This window comes from Centruroides vittatus, unplaced genomic scaffold (assembly GCF_030686945.1).
Source record: "Centruroides vittatus isolate TY-2023 unplaced genomic scaffold, ASM3068694v2 contig_862, whole genome shotgun sequence".
Taxonomy (NCBI): domain Eukaryota; kingdom Metazoa; phylum Arthropoda; class Arachnida; order Scorpiones; family Buthidae; genus Centruroides; species Centruroides vittatus.
Genome location: NW_027122562.1, coordinates 1970886 through 1993382, shown reverse-complemented (window position 1 = coordinate 1993382; position 22497 = coordinate 1970886). Strand labels below are relative to the sequence as shown.

At 27.7% G+C, this 22497-nt stretch overlaps 1 protein-coding gene across 1 annotated transcript; it reads right to left on the bottom strand.

Moving 5' to 3' along the window:
• Positions 1 to 957: 957 nt before the first annotated feature.
• Positions 958 to 10158, bottom strand: LOC136982714 (A disintegrin and metalloproteinase with thrombospondin motifs 16-like). Its single transcript, XM_067279285.1, has 13 exons — positions 10071 to 10158; positions 9785 to 9836; positions 6117 to 6367; positions 5556 to 5715; positions 5306 to 5490; positions 5146 to 5229; positions 4899 to 5002; positions 3782 to 3858; positions 2824 to 2926; positions 1917 to 2045; positions 1682 to 1835; positions 1443 to 1535; positions 958 to 1038 (listed from the first exon to the last, which is right to left on the bottom strand). Exons 1-13 carry the CDS (start codon positions 10107 to 10109, stop codon positions 958 to 960), a joined length of 1512 nt encoding a protein of 503 aa, XP_067135386.1. The 5' UTR covers positions 10110 to 10158.
• Positions 10159 to 22497: the final 12339 nt, after the last annotated feature.

Sequence of the window (22497 nt, the reverse complement as noted above, 5' to 3'; positions counted from 1 at the left end):
GTTAAAAATGAGAAATATAACATTTAGACTGGTAAAAAAAAAGTTGCTTATTTTCCATGTTGATTAATTTATTATTTTTCGTCTCTGTTATAAACTGAATTACTCCTTACAAAAAATCACTTCTATTAAGTCAGCATTCACTGAAGCTCTTAAATCATATTTAATAATTATAAGAGCGGAAAATAAACGTCCTACTGAAACTTGGTTGGTGGCAATGCTGTGACAATCAATGTTGTATTTTGGATAATGTTCAAAACCCCGTTCGAGTTAAACAGTTCGACGTATTCGTCACTTTGATTTAACGTGTAAACCCCTATCTGAATGATCGGGGAAAGAAAATGATTTCGAGTAAACGCAACATCGAGTTATCCTAGTTCGAGTTAACCACATTTCACTGTGTTAAATTTTCACTTTCAAATGACCATAATTTAATGTTTTATGTTTTGTTAAGTTTGGCCGTCGAATGATATTCACGTCCATTTCATTTATTAGTTTTATCTGTTTAGACATTATTTTTGTTATTATGAAAGCATTTTTCTTTCAAAAATTAAAAAAAATACTCACTTTGACATTAATAATTCAACATTTTTTAATCATCAACTTCCACTTTTATATTTAAATTATTCAGGATGATTACTAACTATACTAATATACTTTGTAGACAAGGTTATAAAGAAAATACAACTGAAACTTTGATATATTAATAGATAAATGTACTTTTGCTTTTATTACAAAAATTGTTAAATATTATTACAGCAAGCATTAAAAACTGAACATATTCTTAAAACGACTTTCCATGTATTGCATTTATCAGCAAAGCCATCGTTTCTAATTATTTTTTTTTTCTGTAAAGTAAAGCATTATACGTTTGGAGCATCGATGAAATCGGAAAATTAAAATCCTACATTAAGCTTAAAAGTATCAAAATTAATATATATTACTGTTAAATTTAGCTGTTTATTCGACGAAATTTTCTTCGAGAAAATTATATCTTCGAGGAAATTTTCTTTTTAGAATGCAGTTCCCTTCATAACATACCTAAGAAATAATGTACTATTAGAATATCTATTATGTATTAGTTTAAGAAAGCTGATTATAAATATTATAAATTTTCTGATTATTATTATTTATTAAACCAAAATAAACAAATATCGCGTATATAATTAAGCTTTTCCAGCTAAAACATTACAACCATAAAGCCAAAATAGAACTATTTAAATAATTAAAAACAAGATGGAAAAACTGCTGGTAGGATAAGACAAATGAAGAAATGTTTAAAAATCGTATAAAGATCGTTCATGAAAATCGTTAATTTTGTTTTTTCGTGACATTAAATCGTCATTGATAATTTAAAATCATAAAAAATTAATTCTACTAAAAGTTATCGTATCAAGCATTCCTTTTTTGAAAGATCGATATCAGAATGCTTTTTTGGTGATTACCTTATTAGTGTGGCACTGGCTTCCGTCTAATGCAGGATGAGAAGAGTTTATCTTTCCATTTGGGGCCAAACACGGTAACAAATGGCAAATATTCTAAAAGTATACATTGAAAATACTGTATTTTAAAATTATCAAAATTATTTTATAAGTTATTTAGTTTATTTATTTACTTTTAAATGTTTATATAATAAACAGAAGACAAATAAGTTATATTATGTGAAAGTAAAATGAATACGTACTTTTGATTTGCCATAATATGCTCTATATTGTTTCCCATAAAATAGTTTGCATTGTACATCAGGTGGATATTTTTCACCTGGTAATTTATTATCCAACGTTAAGTTATATTGTTTGCTGGAAATATTTTCGTATAAGCAAGAAGCTTGTGGTGTTCTGAAATAATTTTTACTCAAAATAAGCATTATTACACGATAATAATACAGTATTTAGAGATTTCTTTTTAATAAAACGAACTTTAGAAAATCTTCTAGATAAGAATTACTGCAAGTGGACCAAGTTGTTTTTCCTGCTCCAACAGACGGTGACATGATGTTTTTCTCTGAATCACATGAATTTCCAATGCCATCATGAGCCATAGATAAACTTTAAATTAAATAATAATTCAATATTTAATAAAACTCCATTAATCTATAAGCTAATATTAATAAAAATTAAAATAAACGATCATTTTGTAATATTCTAAGCATTGAAAAAAAGACTTCATCTCAATCTCATTCACCAATTAAGATATATCAAATCTTAAATCAAGAAGGTACTTGCTTTGAAATAGTCGAAATATTTTCGAGATTTAATTTTTTATCATCGGCGATCATAAAAAACATTCTAATTAGAACAACTCACTGTCGAATACCTTCACATCTGTAAAAATATTAAATTCGTTCTCTCTTCTCTTGATTTCTTAACTGTAAGGTTCTTCATTCTTTTACTTCTTTTTTTATATTTATCCTTTTTTATCATCAAATTAACTTAAATAACTGTTATGATCTATCTATTTTGTAAAGCTTTATATACCTCTTAGAATTTAATTAAAATATCTCTTACAATTTAAATAAAATTAAATTAGGAGTATTACAATTATAAACATCTTACAATTATAAGTATCTTAAACGTTTTTGCTATTCTAATTAATATTAAAATTTTATTTTGTTTATACAATTCCATAGATTGATATATAATATAATTTGTACTTCTATCTAATATAGAGTTTAATTTTATGTATTTATAATTCTTACTTTCGAAACTTTATTCCGAAATTCACAAATTTTCACTTTTCTTTCAATAGGTTATTAATTTTTTGAATTTCTTACATTTAATTAACAATGTTTATAAATAATTTTACTTTATAAATTTATTAAGTTACCTGTGACCAATTTCATGCGCTAATATTAAACCTGCGTCAAATCTTTTGCCGTCACTAAAAGCACAGCTGTTTTCTTTACACATTGAAGACCCCTTAGCCATTCCTAATGACGTAAAACGATAACAAAAACGTGTTAATTTCAAAGGTTAATCTTGAAAAGTTAATCTTAAAAAATTAAAATATAACATTACAATTAAATAGTTCTTTAGCATATCTTTGTAAATTAATGATGAATTATCTAAGGCTAGTCAATCCATTACCGATATATGATTACGGAGTAGATATTACACCATATAATTCGTATTTAATTCCTCACGTGTCGAAAGATCTGTTACTTTTGGCATAAAATCTCATAATATTCATATCAAAAAGATAAAATTTGCTACTAAAATAGTATAAATAAACATCTTTAAATTTGACATTAAAAAATTAATCTGTTTTCCCATATTTTTGTACTGTATTCTGCAAATTTAGCGTATTTATTCAATAATATTGGCATTAAATTTGCAGATTCTTTATGCCATAATGATTATTAAATGAGATACGCTAACGATAAAAGAAAATAGAAATCATTTGGAGATGTCTTTGCCAGCAGTGGAATTATAGCTGATAATAACCTGAAATTCGGATTACATCGTAATATACTTTTTCACGCATATTATAAAAAAATATTTTTAATCTAATTATCTAATAAATAAATGTACTTGAATACAGTCATATTAGACAATAATAGACTAAGTTTATCTATTAAATACAACTTAAGAAACAGAAATTTATCTGTTAATTTATTTCTGATTGATAAATAAATGAGACAGCATCAAAACTTATGTTCTTTTGTTTGATTTTATATTCATATATTTATTGAATAGATGACACAAAAAATAAAATGATTAAAAATATTACACTCTTAATTTTTGGAGAATATGATCAGTTTTAATGGATAATTGCATTCACTCACCTACTGTTTTGTGTTTTCTACCACTCTTATCAATAATCATTTCCATTCTACCACTCTTATCACTAATCAACTTAGCTCTAAAGTTAAATAGATGGAAAAAAAATATTATTTATAAAAATATAAATTATTTTTAAAGTAAATATATAAAATTTTTAATGTAAAATAGTTAAAGTAAAAAATGCTTTAACGCTCTCTTTTCTAAAGTTAACTGAATATATGGACAGGGACATTTATTCTGAATTACTTTGTCAATAAAACATATCAATAAAAGTAACAAAAATTATTTCTTTCGCAGCGCTCATACCTGTAAAATGTTTGCTGTTAAAATCATATATAAGTAAATAAATAAAAAATATAACATCATTGTATAGCCTATATTATACTAACACATCATTAGTTCAACAAAGATGTCGTTAATATCACAAAATAAACGCCCGTAAAGACGTGAGAAAAAGAGAAAAAACGATCAAATGTACGTTGTGACATCGTAACAATGCGGGCTGCAAATTTTTATTATATTTTTAATTAATTTAATTTAAAATATACGCTGTCCGTAGTTGCTTGCCCCTGTCCATTATACTTTTCCTGTTAGAATAGAGTCATGCCGTCATCTATCTAACTCCTTTCAGAAGAAAATTTTGAATTAAAATAATGTAAGTTCCGGTTTGCATCGGAAGTTTGTATATAATTAAAAGGAGCCTTTTGCCCCATATGCTTTCCATATCTGGTTTCGATTATCATCTATCTAACTGCGTTTTCGATTAGGGAGGATAGACAGACACACAGACGGTCGGACGATAGTGGGAATTTATAGGTGTACAATTGTTTTAAGTTGCAGCCCAATAAATGACCGTTTACAAATCGAAACTTAATAGTAAATAACATAAAACAAATCGAGTAATTAAACTTAACTATCTACTATTAAAATGAATAAGGCCTATTAAATTGAAACTTGAATAGTACCTTAATAAACACAAAAGCTTACATGTTCATTTATTGTGATTGAATATTATACTAATAGTTTTAATTTACATTATAAAACTAATACAATATTTTACTGCTACTTCATTTTCATATACAATAAACATTGCAAAGTAATTTAAAAACATTTACTTACCCAGTTAAAAGAATAGCAATATCCCACTTAATTTCTTTCTTCTTTAATATCCTTTGCCAGTTACAAAATTCGTTGAAATAATCTATATCATTTTTGACAATCTCCTTAAAATATTGAAAGTTAAATATAATTCTAAACGAATAAGTAAATTATGAAACCTTATTTTGTATTAGACTATAGAAAGTATAAAATTCCGCATAAAATAAATTTGGTTTAAATGATATACATTTATTATGAAAATATTTACCGTTTGGTTTTTTATTACCCCATATCTGATAAGCACAAAATTAAGTGGTGTCGACAAACTTCTATATTTGAATATCAGTTGAACCTATTAAATATACTTTCTTTTGTTATTTTTATACATTTAAAATAGCTCTTTAAAACATTAAAAGTTTATATTTTACCTGATTTAAAATACTAAGAACAATATGAAAAGAATTTAACGATAAACTATTATATCGATCTTCTAATACTTGATCTATAAAAACCGCAGCCTCGATTGTAGGGATTTTATTTGATGTTCTTTTAAGATGTTCGTTTGACATTTCATTTTTTGTATCTTTATTTTGTTGTTTGAAAAAGGAAAAATCTGTAATATGGATAAAATATTAGTTCTAGAAAAATGTAATAAAATACTGTATTATAAAATTTTACCTGCGTCATGAGTGCCACAAAATTTCGTGAAATTTTGTGAAGACTTCGATAAAGCATGAGGAAAACTACTCTTGTTATTTAATAAAAATTCAAAATTCATGTCAGTCGAAGAATGTGGATTAATAAAGTAATTCTCTTCTGGTGTCATCAAAATCCCATGCTAGAAAATTATCAACAAATTTAATTCTTTCTTTTAAATTGAAATTTTGAAGGAAATTCGATGCTAAACTAACACTTTCGATAATGGATTGCATTAAAAATCTTCATATTAAAAAACTGATATTCAATTGATGTTACAAATAATATCAACTAATTATCAGTTTTTATTACATTCAATTTGAATTTCAAACAGACCGACGTTACGCCAAAATTTCTAGAAATACAAACTACTGAAAATATCCAAATCTGGAATTCTGGCAAAACACACTCAAAGTCTTCAATCATTATTGATTTCAATTAATATTATTTTTATAACTGTTTTTCTATAAACTAGTTTTGTTAGAAGTGTTTGCTTTCGAATTCATTTAACACTATTAATAAAACGTTAATATCAATTCTTACCAGCCTTCCTTCACCATGGCAAGTAGAGATGGCCGCCATTCCTCCTTTATGGGATAAGATTCTTCCTTGAAATAGGCATGCTAATCCATGCACATCTTTGATATCCTCGGATATCAACTCATAATTTGGTAACAATTCCACGTAAAATGTAGTTTTTAGAGTTTTAATAATGATCAATTTTTCGTGTGCTGCATAAGAAGTATCTCCTTCATTCATTGGCATGTGATGAATGAGTGGATAAACTGTTTCAGCTACAATATTTAATTTTAGTTATTAATTATCTAAATTAGTTATTAATATAAAACAATAAATATCATTTTATAATTTTGAATGAAGAATGCAAATATAGAATAAAAATTTTATCTCTAATCTATTTTTTATCTAAGACAGTGGTTCCTAACCGGTGGTCCGTGGACCACTGGTGGTCCCTGAAAGCACTCGAAGTGGTCCGTGAAGTCATCCTAAAATTATTAAATAAATGACGACGAATTCTGTCAGTTCAAATTTCAAATACATTTTGCTTATTTAGTGGATTTTTTTGCACAACTAAATAAATTGAACCTTCAACTGCAAGATTCAGGAAATATGAAATTGGAAGGCACTAGCAATATATTTGCATTTGAAGATAAAATCAGTGCGTTTATCGCTAAAATCGACCTATTGATCAGCAAAGTTGAAAGAGAGAATTTTTTTGCGTTTGATACATTGAACCCTATTATTGACAGACAGTGTGCTGAGATGCCCACCAGTGGCCGAGCAGTTCTGTTGCTAAACGCTGGGAGTTTGGTCGCGGGTTCCCGCCGCGTTCGGACAGGGTGGCCACGTGGAGTTTTCCGGGTTTTCTCCACGTTTGTAACATCTGAATAGGGGCCAATTTCCTTTAAAAGACCTCCCGGAAGGCATTATTCCCACGCGTAACATCGCGTCCCAGAGACGGCAACGGGAAACCTCTCTGGGTTTAACTTTCTCTAGTAAATACCTTGGCGCGTTATTAACCTTACTAACCTGCGCCAGGTGTTGCCGTAGTCCGGTAACGGATATAGAAGGCACAGAGAAGAAGTGTGTTGAGATTAAAGGACAAATACAAAAGAATATTACATTCCATTTGCAAAACTTGAAAAATGAATTCAATCGCTATTTTCCTGACTGCAAGGACAAAGGTATTCGGAAACTAATCCGCAATCCTTTCATAGTCAATATTTCTGAGGTGCCGGATGAAACACAAGAAGAGTTAATTGAAATGCAACACGATAGTAACTGCAAGGATACTTTTGAGATAGGAATTAATCTTGAAGATTTTTGGAGCCAAAAAGCTATTGCTTCCTCTAAAATTCGAGAAATCGCTTTACGGTACCTAACTTTATTTTCAACCACATATTTATGCGAGCAAGGATTCTCAGTGCTTTTGATAATTAAAAATAAACATCGAAATCAGTTGGATGCCAGTGCCGACATGCATTTGGCTTTGGGTAGCACTGAACAAAGAATCCAGCAGTTGGTAAACACTATGCAGTTACAAAAAATTGCACTAAAATAATATAATTAATGTAACATTTTCGCAAATAATATAATACTCTTGGTTCCGAATAATTTTATACGTGTTTAACTTATAGAACAACGTTATAAGCACTTATACTACTGCCAAACAGCTCGTGGTCCATGGCAAGAGAAAAATTTTGATAAATGGTCCCTTATCACTAAGAGGTTAAGAACCACTGATCTAAGAAGTCGCCAACAAAATTTTCGGACTCCTGTAAAATAGGGTACTTTCTAGGAAAATAAAACAGAGCTCCGCGGCGTACAAAACCAAAGCTGTGCTTAAGAAAGGGTTTAAGATTGATCTAAATCGAAATAAAAAGTTATCGTAGAAATTGATGTTAATTTATTGCAATTGGAAACTCTATTGACATCTTGTGCGCCAGCTTACAACCGGCGATCAGCCCATAGACTTTACATGGAGAAATTTGTCCTCGAATATCTCAGCCCGCAGACGGAATTTCAAAATTCTGGCTTCGTCACGACATCGGCCTTGCGAGTTGTCATGGTTGCAAAAAATCATATTCAACGCTGGTGTAGTTGCTTTAAACTTTGATCACAGACAGTTTGATCACTTCTGATGTGTGCAGCACTCCACTTACGAAATAGAAATATATACAATCGGGTTTTTTTTCAAGCTCCGATGGTCCGTAAAACAAAATTTATTGCCAAAAGTTACGTACAAACATGGTTACTTTTCGACATAACCAACGTGAAGATTGAGGAATTTGTCATATCTATGGACGAGCTTTTCCACCCCGTTGTCATAAAATGTTGCCACCAGTGAATTGAGATGCCTTAATGTGAATTGCCTTAATTAATTAACAACGTTGTTTTGAAGATCGTCATTGGTCTCAAACCTCTGGCCTGCTAGCCACGTTTTCAGTTCAGGAAAGAGGTGGAAGTCTTCACACATTAAAAAGTTTTAAACTGGGTGGAAGTCTGAAAGGTGAAAATCTTCATCACTTTTAAACACCCAGAGTATAGCCCCGATTTTGCGCCGAGCGACATCCACCTCTTTCCTAAACAGGAAAAGAGGCTAGGAGGGCAGAGGTTCGAAACTAATGACGATCTTCAAAACAACGTTAGGGCACATCTCAAGTTATTGGCAACAACATTCTATGACAAGGGGATGGAAAAGCTCGTCCACAGATATGACAAATGCCTCAATCTTCACGATGATTATGTCGAAAAGTAACCATGTTTGTACCTAACTTTTGGTAATAAATTCATTTTGTTATTTACAGTTGTCTTTGTTTTATGGACCATCGGAGCTTGAAAAAAAAACAGCCTACGTACAGTACAATATACAAATAGTTTATATAATAAATAAATAAATAATACATATACAATACAATATACACAATATACACATAAATACGAAATATATACATTTAAATAAAATAGATTTGAAAAAAAATCAAATCTATTATATTTAACTGTATATATTTCGTATTTGTGTAATTTATTTATGTCTAATTGCTTTAACAAGACGAAATTATAATCATATTTTAATAACATTTTGTAAACAATTTGATTTTTTAAATGCGGAAATATAATGCAGTATAATTAGCAAAGAGTATTATTAGAGTATCCCTATTAGAGTATTAGAGTATAAAGAGTATCCCTTCGAAGTTATTTAAATAAATTAAACGTTGCTATTACACCTCCAATAGTTAACTGTTGTAAATTAAAATTTAATAAATAGAAGTAAATTGTTATAATTAATGTACAAGCAAAGTAAGAGAAATGTTTTAAATTAGGAGAGTTTTCGATTTCTTTCATAGATCAATATGTGTGTCTGTCTGCTATAGAAATTAAAGATAAACTGTCAATACGATTTCTTCAGATTATCAAAATAAATTTTTTACGGTCTATTTTATATTTTGAAAAATCGTTATTTCAAACGATCAGCACACACGAGTATGCATTATATTGGCATTTCGATTGAGTAAATTATTAAAGTTCATATTTGCTAACTCAATGACGAGAAATAGCACATAATAGAATCAAAAATGTAAAGATATTAATATTATTTAAAACCTTTAGAAAAGAAATCCGTTCGACTTACTGTAAAATGGATTTACTTCTACATACGGTATATTCATGTGATAATTAAAACTGAAACTTACTTGATATTTCACTTTCATCTTCAATCACAAAAGAATTTCTTCCTTGTAAAACCTTTTCAATAATTCAATGTGCCAGTTTTAATTAAAATATATTTCAAATATTTCTTTATTTCATAAATTTAAAATATAATATATATCTAAATAGACTATTTTCATTAAAAATAGGAGTATTTAGTTAACATATAAACTTCACAATATACAAGTACATGGACTTATTATATATGCAGTCAATAAGTTTGTTCAAGAAATAAATAAAACTTCAACTCTTATTTCATTTACAACTTACCTGGAAAATGAAAACCAATGTGAATATCTGTGATTTCATTTTTATAAAGCTAATGGAATATTTTTTATTCGCTTTTTATATATATTTTATAGGAAATAAGTTTACAATTCATGCCATAAGTACACAATTCTCGCCCTTTTGAACATAAATAAAAATCAATTTCCGTTAATTGGTAACATCTTTCGATGTTTCATTGATTGAGTCAAAATTCAACGAAACGAAACAAAGTCCATTAAAAAAACTAATTAACCGTGATTTCTGGTTGCATTTTTCTCGCTCGTTTGTAAATATGGGCGTGATTATGCATTAATATCTTACATTTCACATATAAAAATTATTTAAGAAAAACAAAAACATAAAACGTAAGCAATTACAATTTTATAATAAAAATTATATTTTTATTATAAATATTAATAAAAACGTGAAATATCTGTATAATACAAAATTTTTAATTCAAAAGTAGTAATTATACATACGATTTAATAATATGAAAATACTGGAATAAAAGTCAAAGACCAAATTATGTGATCATGTTAAATTCTTCAGCGAAATACTTTTAATTAAACCATGTAATTTAACTTATATATATAGTTATATATGACTGTCTTTATATAATGTATATTAATAATAGAGTAAAGAAAGACAGAAATCTTTTATCTATAATAGCATATATCTTTAATTCTATTCACAGTTTAAAAATATGATCTGATGCATTTATAAATCGAATTATAAATAACATGCTTCATTAAAGTTGCGAATTTTCTTTAATAATTTGTTGAAACAAAAATAAAGCGAATGTAATAACTTTTCCAAGTTATTTAAGTAAGTTATGTTTATTTTATAATGATATATATAAGTTCATAATAATATATATAATACAGTAGAGCATCGATTATCCGACTCAAATGGGGACAGGGGTTGGTCGGATAACTGAAAAGTCGGATAACCGAAAAGTATGAAAAAATACATTATTAGTATAGTGTATTAGGCCTGGTTTAAATACTAGCCTCCCTTTCATGGTCGAGCCAGTGCTGCCAGCTAAAACATACAAAAATTTAACAAAAATAATATTAAAGTAGCCAAGACATAACCAAATATAGTAGCGCCACATCCCTAGCGGACATTTGAATTTGCCGAGTAGAACGCGGTCGGTTAACCGATAAGTCGGTTAATCGGGGGTCGGATAATCGATGCTATACTGTAGTTACGCAGCATTATGATAACGATATGATATCTGTTATTGCCGATACAAATAATAAAACATAGTTAGCCTGTTGGTCATTCATTATAAAACAATATTTTTGGTAAATAAATTAATATCGACAGTTCACATTTTTAAACATTAAACTCAATTTTAATTTTTTCCTACTTTACATTTAATTTTATCATTTTAAAAATTTGAAAATTTAATCTTAGAATACGAGCAATTACTTATTGTGACATAGTCACTTTGCAGGACTGCAATTTTTCGTCACAAGGTTCTGAATTTTAGTAGTGTCTTGTTTTGCACTGTACGTCATACTTTTTCTTATTAACAATAGAGTCATGTCTTTCATCTATCTAACTCTATTCAGAAGAAATTAGTTGAATTGAAATAACGTCGGGCTTCCTGCTCCTAAGCTTTACATATTCTGTCTAGACTTTCATCTATTAACTCCGTTCCGATTAAGGAAGGACAGACAACAAATTAACGGATGAACGCCAGAAATTTCTAGGTTTACAATTTTTGAAAATTTCAGCTTGTTTTGCAGAAAATTCCAAATTAATTTTTTCTAGACTGTAACTATTGTACCAGTATCAGTATATTAGATACATTTTAAACGTTTTAATTAAATTATATTTAATATCTTCACAAATAATAACTTTCATTGAAAATTACTACGAATTTGCATAAAGGAGATTAAAATTTATTCTATTTCATATTGATTTTTTGAAATCTTGCATGAAGGTTTGTGTATTAGGGAGATTGATGCTATTAAATTTTGCTGGTTAAAGGTCAAAGGAGTAGAAGATATAGGGGGTCAGACTTAATGACGATTTTACTCGTTATTACCATTTATAACTTTTTTTTTTTTTTTTTTTTTTATAAAACTCATCCCTACCTCAAAATCAAGCTTTTTGCCATTTTATAGTAATTAAAAATATAAGTTCTTTTTAGTAAAATATTGTAACAGATGGCGCCGCCAAATGTTACCGAGAAAGTTACGCAACTCGTTGCTGAATTTTTATGATCATTTTTATGTTGTTACGTTTAATGAAATTGGCATAATTTTAAATAAACGAATAAAAAGTTTTAATCTTGATTCGAAGAAGTGTTTTAAAAATTGCAACATATTTATAGCATTTTTTGAAATAATGCAACAAATCGTATGTAATAACTATAACATTCATTTGTTGTCAAAGAAATGGTATAGAAATAATAGTTTTTCGAACATTTGAATGAATCATTTATTAGGTTTACTGAAATCCTCTTAAAGTGAATCATTACAAAATTATTGATAATTTGTTATTTACTTCGTAGAATATTTTATCTTACAGCAATATAAATACTAACAGCGTGTCAAATAATTTAGGTTGCTATATACTTGTACGTAAATCTTTATCCAATTACAATAAGCACCTGATAATAAGGGTAAAATGTGACCGCAGTAAATGTCAATGTTAAATTCTTCGTAAGCTGAATAAAAGTTGCATTAGATTTTATGAAAAATTGAAATCCAGGAGTAAAATCTAATGAGAAATGATTCGTGAATTAAATGCAAAGTTTGTCTGTGAACGTGCTTTGTATTTAATTTTTAATACTAGTGACAAAAATAAATTTTTATGAATTATTTTAAACTGTAATCTCGTATTATTTAAAATTATTTCTAAAACAAGAATTTAATTATTATGGGCGTATAAACTGTAGTAAAAAGACAATGAAAACAAGCAATAACTTTATATTAAAAGTTTTATTTTCTGATTACTTTTAACTTTATAATAAAAAATCTTTATATTGCATTTTTTACGAGAATTTTTGTTTTATAACTTAAAGGTCAAAATCTCTGTAATGCTACTTTGTCAGAATAGCTATATAGTTTATTAAAACACTCTATGGCACATAATTAACGCACTTTAAAGCCGTGGTGCAATATTAATGAAATTTTTCACGTCAATTGATAGTAAGAACTAATTGTTTTCCTGAACTAATGAAATACTTTGTTATAAACAATTATGCATAACAAAAATAAACAAAGGAAAGAATAACTAAATTACATTTTTACTTTCCCGGCTGTTATATATAACAAAGGGAAAGTATAGCGATCGGTCAAAAATGACCCGCCAAAGATTTTTACATTTTGGGGTTCAGGGGACCTTGAAACGTCAAAAAATGCAAAAAAAAAAAACAGCGGTAATTTCTGTATGTATGAATGTTAGTGTGTGTGCGCGAGTATAAGGCATGATTTTGTTTACCCTATTTTGAAGCTTAATAACTCCTATGCATTTTGGCGAAAATTTCTGAAATCTTGCATGAAGGTTTGTGTGTTAGGGAGATTGATGCAATTAAATTTTGCTGGTTAAAGGTCAAAGGAGTGGAAGATAAAGGGGGTCAGACTTAATGACGATTTTACTCGTTATTACCATTTATAACTTTTTTTTTTTAATATATATATATAAAACTCATCTCTACCTCAAAATCAAGCTTTTTGCCATTTTATAGTAATTAAAAATGTAAGTTCTTTTTAGTAAAATATTGTAGCAGATGGCGCCGCAAAATGTTACCGAGAAAGTTACGCAATTCGTTGCTGGATTTTTATGATCATTTTTATGTTGTTACGTTTAATGCAAGTATATAAACACAGTTATTTGTCGTAATATAAATGTTAAGACATCGGAAAATATGCTAATAAGGATAATATGAAATAATTCCACAGAATTCAATTTAAAGATTTTATTGAAACTGTGTGTACTAAGAAAGTTCCAACTATGTTATATTTAACCTAAATGTTAATACACAAAAAGAAATAAACAATCTAAAAACACAAAAACGTAAATGAGATTTATCTAGAAAACATAAAACCCTCAATCTTTATAGTTCTTTATTAACTTTATGAAAAATTTATTGCAAATAATATATGTGGTATAACTTAAAAGCGAATACAGAAAAAACTACGTAAATGTTTCCGGATTCCTATACTGCATATACTCCTTGTCACAGTATAGGTGTGACCATAGTTAAGCATTCACAGTTCCCTGCAGAAAGAACTATTGAATAAATCTCAACCAAATTTGATATAAAAATTATCCTGAGTATGTGGTTTAGATTTTCGCAAATGCTTTTTAATTTAAAATTCAGTTGCAAGGGCGAAATTTGGCGCTGCTAATACTATAACGAATTAATGAAATAAAGAGTTTGTCGCTCATTATAATATAGGCTGACTGAAAAAAATAAGAAATGTCACGATACTCATGGTATTATATATAAATGATCTTAGTACAATTTCACGAAAATTCACGTCACCGAAGATAATATTTAAAATTTTTTTTAATTAAAAGATTTAAGTAAAACTAATTTATTTTTTTTACGGTTTGATTCAAGTTAATTCGTAATTTAACAAGAATAAAAATATATAAAGATAAATTATGAGAGATAAAAAGCAAAATAAAAGAGTTTATGTACTGAATTTATACTTCTGTTCCTAAGGGGCCGTCCATAAATTACGTAAGGTATTTTGGGGTGGGTGGGAGTCAAGGATTTCTTACGATTTCTTACTCAGGGGTAGGGGGTAATAGATATCGTCTTACGTAATATTCTTATTTTTATTTTTTGATCTCGTTGAGTGGTGGAGTTTTGAATTAGGCTTTAATTTGGCGGTTTCTATTAAGAACGCTCGTTGTACTAACGCCATCAAGTGTGACGTGATAGAATAATAACGCTAGCAGACACATTTTTATCATGGGAGAAAGGCCCTGTAGTTGTTTCTATCTCTGTTTTTTTTTCTGTTTTTTTTTTTTTTTGAATAAGTGCACCACTCTTATGGGTGTATAACACTAAGTATACATGAACCAAAATACATGATACAAAGTAAACATAAAATTAGTATTCGGTTTTTAGTAAAAACTAAAATGTAAAATTAGAAATTAGAAATTATAAATAATCTTATCTTCCATATTTTTTGAACATAATTGTAAAAAGCATCAAACAGTGGCTTCTGAACAAGCTTATCCAGTGGACATGGCCACCTAAAACCGAGCGTAAAGTTTCATAGAATAAGTCTATCTTGATCGTAAATTGGACAATAATAGATCATATGGTGGACGGTGTCTAGGTTTTCTGGAGAGCAAAAGCAAGAGGCAGTTTCTGCCCGGTTGTACATGCTCAATAAATAGTTGAGCAGTAGCAAACGTTAAATCTCCAAATGGTGATGAGAACCTGCATTCAACACTAGGAAAATAAAGTTTTGTTATTCTACCAGTTTTACTGCTCAACTATTATTGATTCCACTTTTGCATAGCGTTGTCATAAATATAATTTTTAAGGCTGCTGCGTGAGAGAGGAATGTGAGTGTAGTCCAAGTCAGTGTCCTTTGCAGCTGACTAGCCTCAAAGTCGGCTTTTTCATTTCCTAGTATGTCAGTATGGCCATGAACAAACACAAAAGTTATCTTATTTACAAGATTTTTAATATGGTGCTGGATATATGTGATTTTATTGCTATTGTAATTGGGATTTAATAGAGTTTTAGAGCTTTTAGAACAGACTAAGAATCACTGTAAATGTTGATAGACAGAGTTTTGTTTGGTAGTGAAATGGCCCACTGAACAACTTGGTAGACAGCATCTTCTTCAGCTTGATATGTGGAGGTATCTGTACCTTCTAACATATTTTGAGCAAAATATGTCAGTTTAGAGGAAGATACAAATTCTTGAGCCAACATGAAGGGTGCTTTTGACCCATCAGTAGTCTGCATGGTTATCCATGGAGGAAGCAGATGACACCAAATGTACAGTACTCTGGGGTAACCTTGTTTACAGGGTGATAATCAGAGATAGGGCATAATTGCAATTTGGTAGCATTTGAACAGCCGTAGATAGGAGTAGAGACTGTTGTTGAGCCTTGATGTTTGTAGTTCTGATGTAGTAGTTTTAGAACCTTTTCTACAATACATAGTGGCAAAGGAAGGAGCTCTGCTAGAATCAGAGAGACATTAGTAGAAACAGTTCTGCAGCACTTTGAAATTCTGATGGTAAACTGTCTTTGAAAAGACAGTAATTTACTTGCTACTGAATTTTTACTAGTTACATGACTCCAGCTATGGGCCGCGAAAAGTAGCATTGGTTGTGTTGCCCCATTATAAGAGTTTTACAAGCTTTATGATTTAGTCCTCAGGTGCACCTAGCACATTTTATCAGCATGTAGTTTATTTTCTTGGCCTTAGCCAAGATGGAACCAATATGGCAACGGAATGTGGTTTCTATTCTCTCTTGTTTTATTTTGTATGAAGTTTCTGTTTACACGTGCACTAGCTGGTCGATTCGTCAATGTTTTTTGCGTCGTTTTGTGAAAATTAATATAAAAATTAATATTATGACGTTGATTAATGATAATAATAATAAAAAGATTGTTAATAATTAAAAAATAATGTTCTTAAAATAAATTGTTCATTCGAATTTATTAAATTTTTATATTTTTAAATTTGTTCACATAGTCTTTTATAAATAATAGTGCGAGTACATATTAATTAACTAATTAACAATTATATATTTTGGACCTAAGGTTTTTAGGGTTTTATTTAAAAAAATTATTTTTGTTAAAATCTTTCTATAAAATTATGCCTAAATATTACGTAAGATAGGGAAGGGAAGGGGGGATCAAAGAAAATATTACGGTTTCTTACACAGGGGTCCAGAATGGCCAAAATCGCCCTTACGTAATTTATGGACGGCTCCTAATAAATGATTTCTTATGATTTTTGTTTTCTAATTAAAAATATATTTAAAATATTATAGGCCTATAAGTCATTTAGTTATATTTATTATGCAAAAATATACAGTATAAATAAAATAATTCTTTTAGATTAATTAATTCATAATTGAAAGGAAATGAATATAATCATGGTCTCTGTGTTGCAGTAATCGTGAGATCAGTACGTTATTATCAGTACAAAATACAGTAACGTTAATATACGTTACTGTATATTGTAGAAATAATGTCATGTATCAAAGATATATTCAAAATATTTTGAAAAATAATATTATATTATATTTTTACAATTATATAAAGGATTAAAAATAACTATTTTTAACATACACTCAAACCTGTTTTTGTGCGGTCTTTTTTTGTGCAATTTTTTATTTGTGCGATTTGTTTTGTGTGATTTTTTGTGTGCGGTATATGAATTTCAATCAAATTGGTATACTGCACAAAAATAATTGCACAAAACATATTGCACGTATAAAAAATCGCACAAAAAAAGACCGCACAAAAACAGGTTAAAGTGTACTGTAACTGAGAAATGCAACTTCAAGTAACTTTTTTGATTTATGCTATTCAGGTAAAAGCTAATGAATATTTCTTATACTTTTTCTTGTATAAGTTAATTTTCAATAATCATATAAACTATTAAACCAATTCATATATAATTCTAATTTAGCTCTAATATATAAACAGAGTCATAATAATTTCACTAATCTGACTCAGTCTATTCTATCTCTACCAGCATTAAGTTTTATTTATATTCAATAAAATGACATAAATTTAATAATTTTTAACAGTTATAATAAATATATTTATCTTAAAAAGTGTTAATTACATTTTCTCATAAAAAATTAATGACAATAGGGCCTAATTCTTTTTGCTGTTAATAAATTTAATATAATTAATTTTTTTTATAGTTGATTGAAATACTAAAATGTTTTCTTCTCGGAAGAGTTTCGGATAATCCAGGTAAAAATATGTAATTAAAATATACAAATAAACAATTGCAATTAAACAAACGGATTAACTTTCAGATCTAATTTCTATAATCGGTGTCAATGATTATTTCAGATATTATCGTGTAATTTTTCCTTCGTCTGGAAATAAATATAAAAATAATTCAGATATTGACTATGATTCAAACATGAAATTGCTTATCATTAAAACACCAAATTCTATTTCTTATGTTGAACTGTTTCCAAATGAAAACATACTTTCTGATGATTTTAAGAGATTCGACTTTCAATGTTATTCTTGTTATCCAAGGACAAATTTTTTTTCCTGACTATGGAATTGCCGTCATATCTATATGTGATGAGAAAACTATGGTAAAAATTTCAGTTAATATTTACAATAAGAATATTAAACGTTCTTATATAAAAATTGGCATTAAATTTCATTACTACATATAAAATATATCTCAATATTTAATATAACAATATTAGAAATTATAAAATAAAGAAAATTTGAAATTATTAATTGTTCTATGAAATTTCTTCCTTAAATTGTTTTCATGTTATTTATTTTTAATGCATATTTTAATTGAGTTATTTTATTTATATGTATAACGAAATCGTTTATTATAATAATCTTAATATCTTTATATTTTTATTATTTTAAATATATTTTTAGTCTGGTATTTTAATTACAACAAAGAAACAATTTATCATCCAACCAGTTATGTCAATGTTAAAATATTATATATTTCCACCGAGAGCAGACTATACTCTTCTTCATACTTTAAGTGAAATATCGTATCAATGTAACAATGAAAATTCTGATATCACGAACAATAAAGGTATCTTTCAACATTTTACAATAAATTTTTTCAGTTATTAATATAATAAACCTTCTTTTTCAATATGTTTGAAAGATTCTTTCTATACAATGTATTGATATTTTATTCCAGTTTTCTTTAGTTTAATATACAAATGACTAACTATAGACATACGAACACTCGTGTTAATTTTGAAAATTCACCGGCTTCTTGTAATTTTCGTTAATATAAGTTAAATTTTCTGCTAAAATATAACTATAATGGTTTAACAACACATTTATATATAAAAGTGATTGTTATATTCTGTGTATGGTATAAATATTATACAAATATTACATTAAGCAGAATACCCTCTTGTATATTAAATTTCGTATACAATAATTTTAAAATTTATTTTACTTATACATAAAATAATTATTTTTCTCTACTTAACTATTAAGGAATTGCGATGCTAACTTTATTTTAAATTCATAATTTATTTTCACAGTATGATTAAATTATAAATTTATATTTTAGTTACGAAATCAAATGACTATCTGAATAAAAATGCATATGTAGTTGGTAAGAAAAATAGATCCGAAAATCATTACACAATGGAAGTATCAGCCTTTTTAGATAAAAGTTTCATTGATCATGTAGAATCAGATACCAAATAAAATACAAAATCAGTTGTTTTAAACATTATAAATCAGGTTAGTTACTTTAATTTAAAAAATATTTTTTACTTAATTATAGTATTAATAGTAAATATTATTTATTTTTAGGCCGAATTTATTTTGAACTACCACAGTGTAAAAATACCTAGCAATATTGTTGTCGTAAATATCGAATATTTGCAATATTTTATATCCAATCATGAATTCTTAAATTAAGAAACTCAATATTTTATATACATTTTATCGTTTAATAAATACAGTCAAACCTGTTTTTATGCGGGGGATAGGGACCGCATTAAAAAAAACGCATTAAAAAAAATCTCACGAAACTTCACGAATGGCTGTAAATAATAGTTTTCGCAACACAATTAAAAAAATAATTTTTTTATGCGGTCAACAGGGACCGCATAAAAAAAGTCTCACATAGAAAATAACTCAAAACCGTACGAAATAGAATTTATTGACAACAGATGTCAGCACTTGACTGCATCGTCTGGTCTATCGTCTGTTTTACATATTTTTGTCCAGGTGGTGTTTTGTTGACTTAAAAAGTAAATTATTTCATTTTTCGCATATTCATGCAATAATATTACTATACTAAGTGCATTTATGCTATAATAAGTTTATTTAGCTATAATAAGTCAACGTAAGACATGACGAATCGCACGAGACTAGTCGCCAACTATACCGCACAAATTAAAAATTCGCATTAAAAAAATCGCACAAATAAAAATCGCACATAAAAAGAGCGCATAAAAACAGGTTTGACTGTATTAAAATATTATACTGTCGACTCATTAATAAATATAAAATATTATTTGCATCTGTTCTTAAAACAAGCAGAAAATTATTCATTTTATAATAAAAACAAACTTCATCTATCGACATTTGATATAATAACATGTTATTGTTAATATCGCTACATTCGTGCGCTAGTCTATCCCATAAATTTCCCGAAAATAACTCAATAGTTTAGTTTAAAAAATAAAAATGGGTATTTCTTAATAATCCGCTTGGATTTTATAAGTTTTTATCAGTGTAATTGTTTAGTCATCCCATGCTTCGTAATGAATAAGATAAGAATGTATTTTTTGCGGGCTTAAATGTTAATTTAAATAGCTGTGTGTTTACCTTATACCGAAATCTTTAATCAATGTCTAAGATCTAAGCATGTGTTATTGCTAGTCTAAGTCACCTATTTAAAATCAAAACATATCCAAGCATTACAATTCACAATATACCCATCTATTGGTTTACTCACATTACTAAAAACAATAAGAGCGAATACGTTGGTCACTTCTAGTAATGAACTTCCGGCTCATCACTAGAAATAACGAATTAAATGAATCTAAGTAGTATATAACTCACTCATATCGTTAAAAATAATTTTTATTTAATGTTATTTATCGGTTTTCTTCCTTATAACTTTTAGTGTGGGCTTGTATATGAAAACCAAGCAATGAACCAAGAAAAAACAAGTAAAATCCGAACGTTCTTAAAACTATAAAATGTAAACTGTATTTTAAAAAATGTATATAAATTATTTAATGTTTTTAATTTTATAATAATTGAACACGTTGTTTTTGTATTGTAAAGAACCGTATCTTCCATTTATTTGAAATAATAACTTCCAAATTTTATATTTTAAATAAAATTTATGGAATTCTAGTTATTTGGTTGAGTTAAGTAGATAATTTTTAAACTCATAAATAGTAATTAATATAGTAGTTATATTGTTCATTTTGTGAAATTGTGAAATATTAGATTATCTTATATAAAAAATAATTTTAAAATAAATTTCGTGTGTACTATATGTTATAGGATCCTGCGAATATAACTGACCAAAATAGTTATATCTACATTGATAACTTTATTAATCACGGCGTATGTTTATTTTACTTTGTAAACAAAATCTTTATTTAAAAAATTATATTTGGATAGTTTTTTATTTGCAAATCGAAAGGAACGCAATTAGTCTACATTATTACAAGTTACTAATTACTTAAAGTAATTATTGCCTCTAATTATTCAATATAAATCGAATTTATAAAAAAATAGTATATTTTCTATGATAAAAAAGTTAATTATAAGAATTATATACAACTTTGCATACAATATACAATTTACAAAACATGCTTCTGTATTTTTTAAAATTTTTATAACTTTATATAGAAAAAAAAATACAGAAAATAATGATGATGCAAAGGAACTGATGATGCAAAGGAACTGAACTGAATCTGAATAATGATGCAAAGGAACTTTATGCAAGCACTGTATCTTCTATTTTTTATAAATATTATGTAGTAAGTGACCAAACCGACAACTGATAGTAAACTTATATTTATAAAATTATCGTTGGTTTAGTAATTAGAAAGACAACAATTCTCTCTTATCACAATTCTTTAATTTATTCCTTTGTAACACTTAACGATGCTTAAAAATTTGATAATTAAAATGAAAGTGTTAATTTAACTTTAATTCGAATTATTCTACTTACAGCTTAGATTTGTATTCTCTGCATGAAGATACAAAAGAATATGACACCGCAAGCGAGTTTATTCAATTATTCCAAATTTATTCTGTTTCAGTTTGTCGGAGATGTTGTTATTATTATTATTTTTTAAAGAAAACTAATTTTTAATACAGCTCGATAAGCAAGCCAGTGACATAGTCCTTTTTAAATAAAACGGTTATAATTGTCTAGCTGTATTAAAGCCGCTTTAATGTGCAACGTGCCCGTTTTTGCGTTCTAGTTAGCCAACGTTGTGCATAAATTTGGTATTTAATTGTTGTATGTATTATGTGTTTACAAAAATTTAACAATTTAAAACTTCACCTTGACTTTACGGATACACTTTTTTATAATAACAAACAATACACACTAATAAACAATAAAAGTTGAACTAAGTCATTTGCAAATATGTGGATTCATATGGATTTCGTTATTAGATTTAAATACCAGTTCATGAACTTAAACTATAGAGCTTGAATTGATGATTCTAGTTATAATTCGAAACTTGAAAAATCAATCTTAATT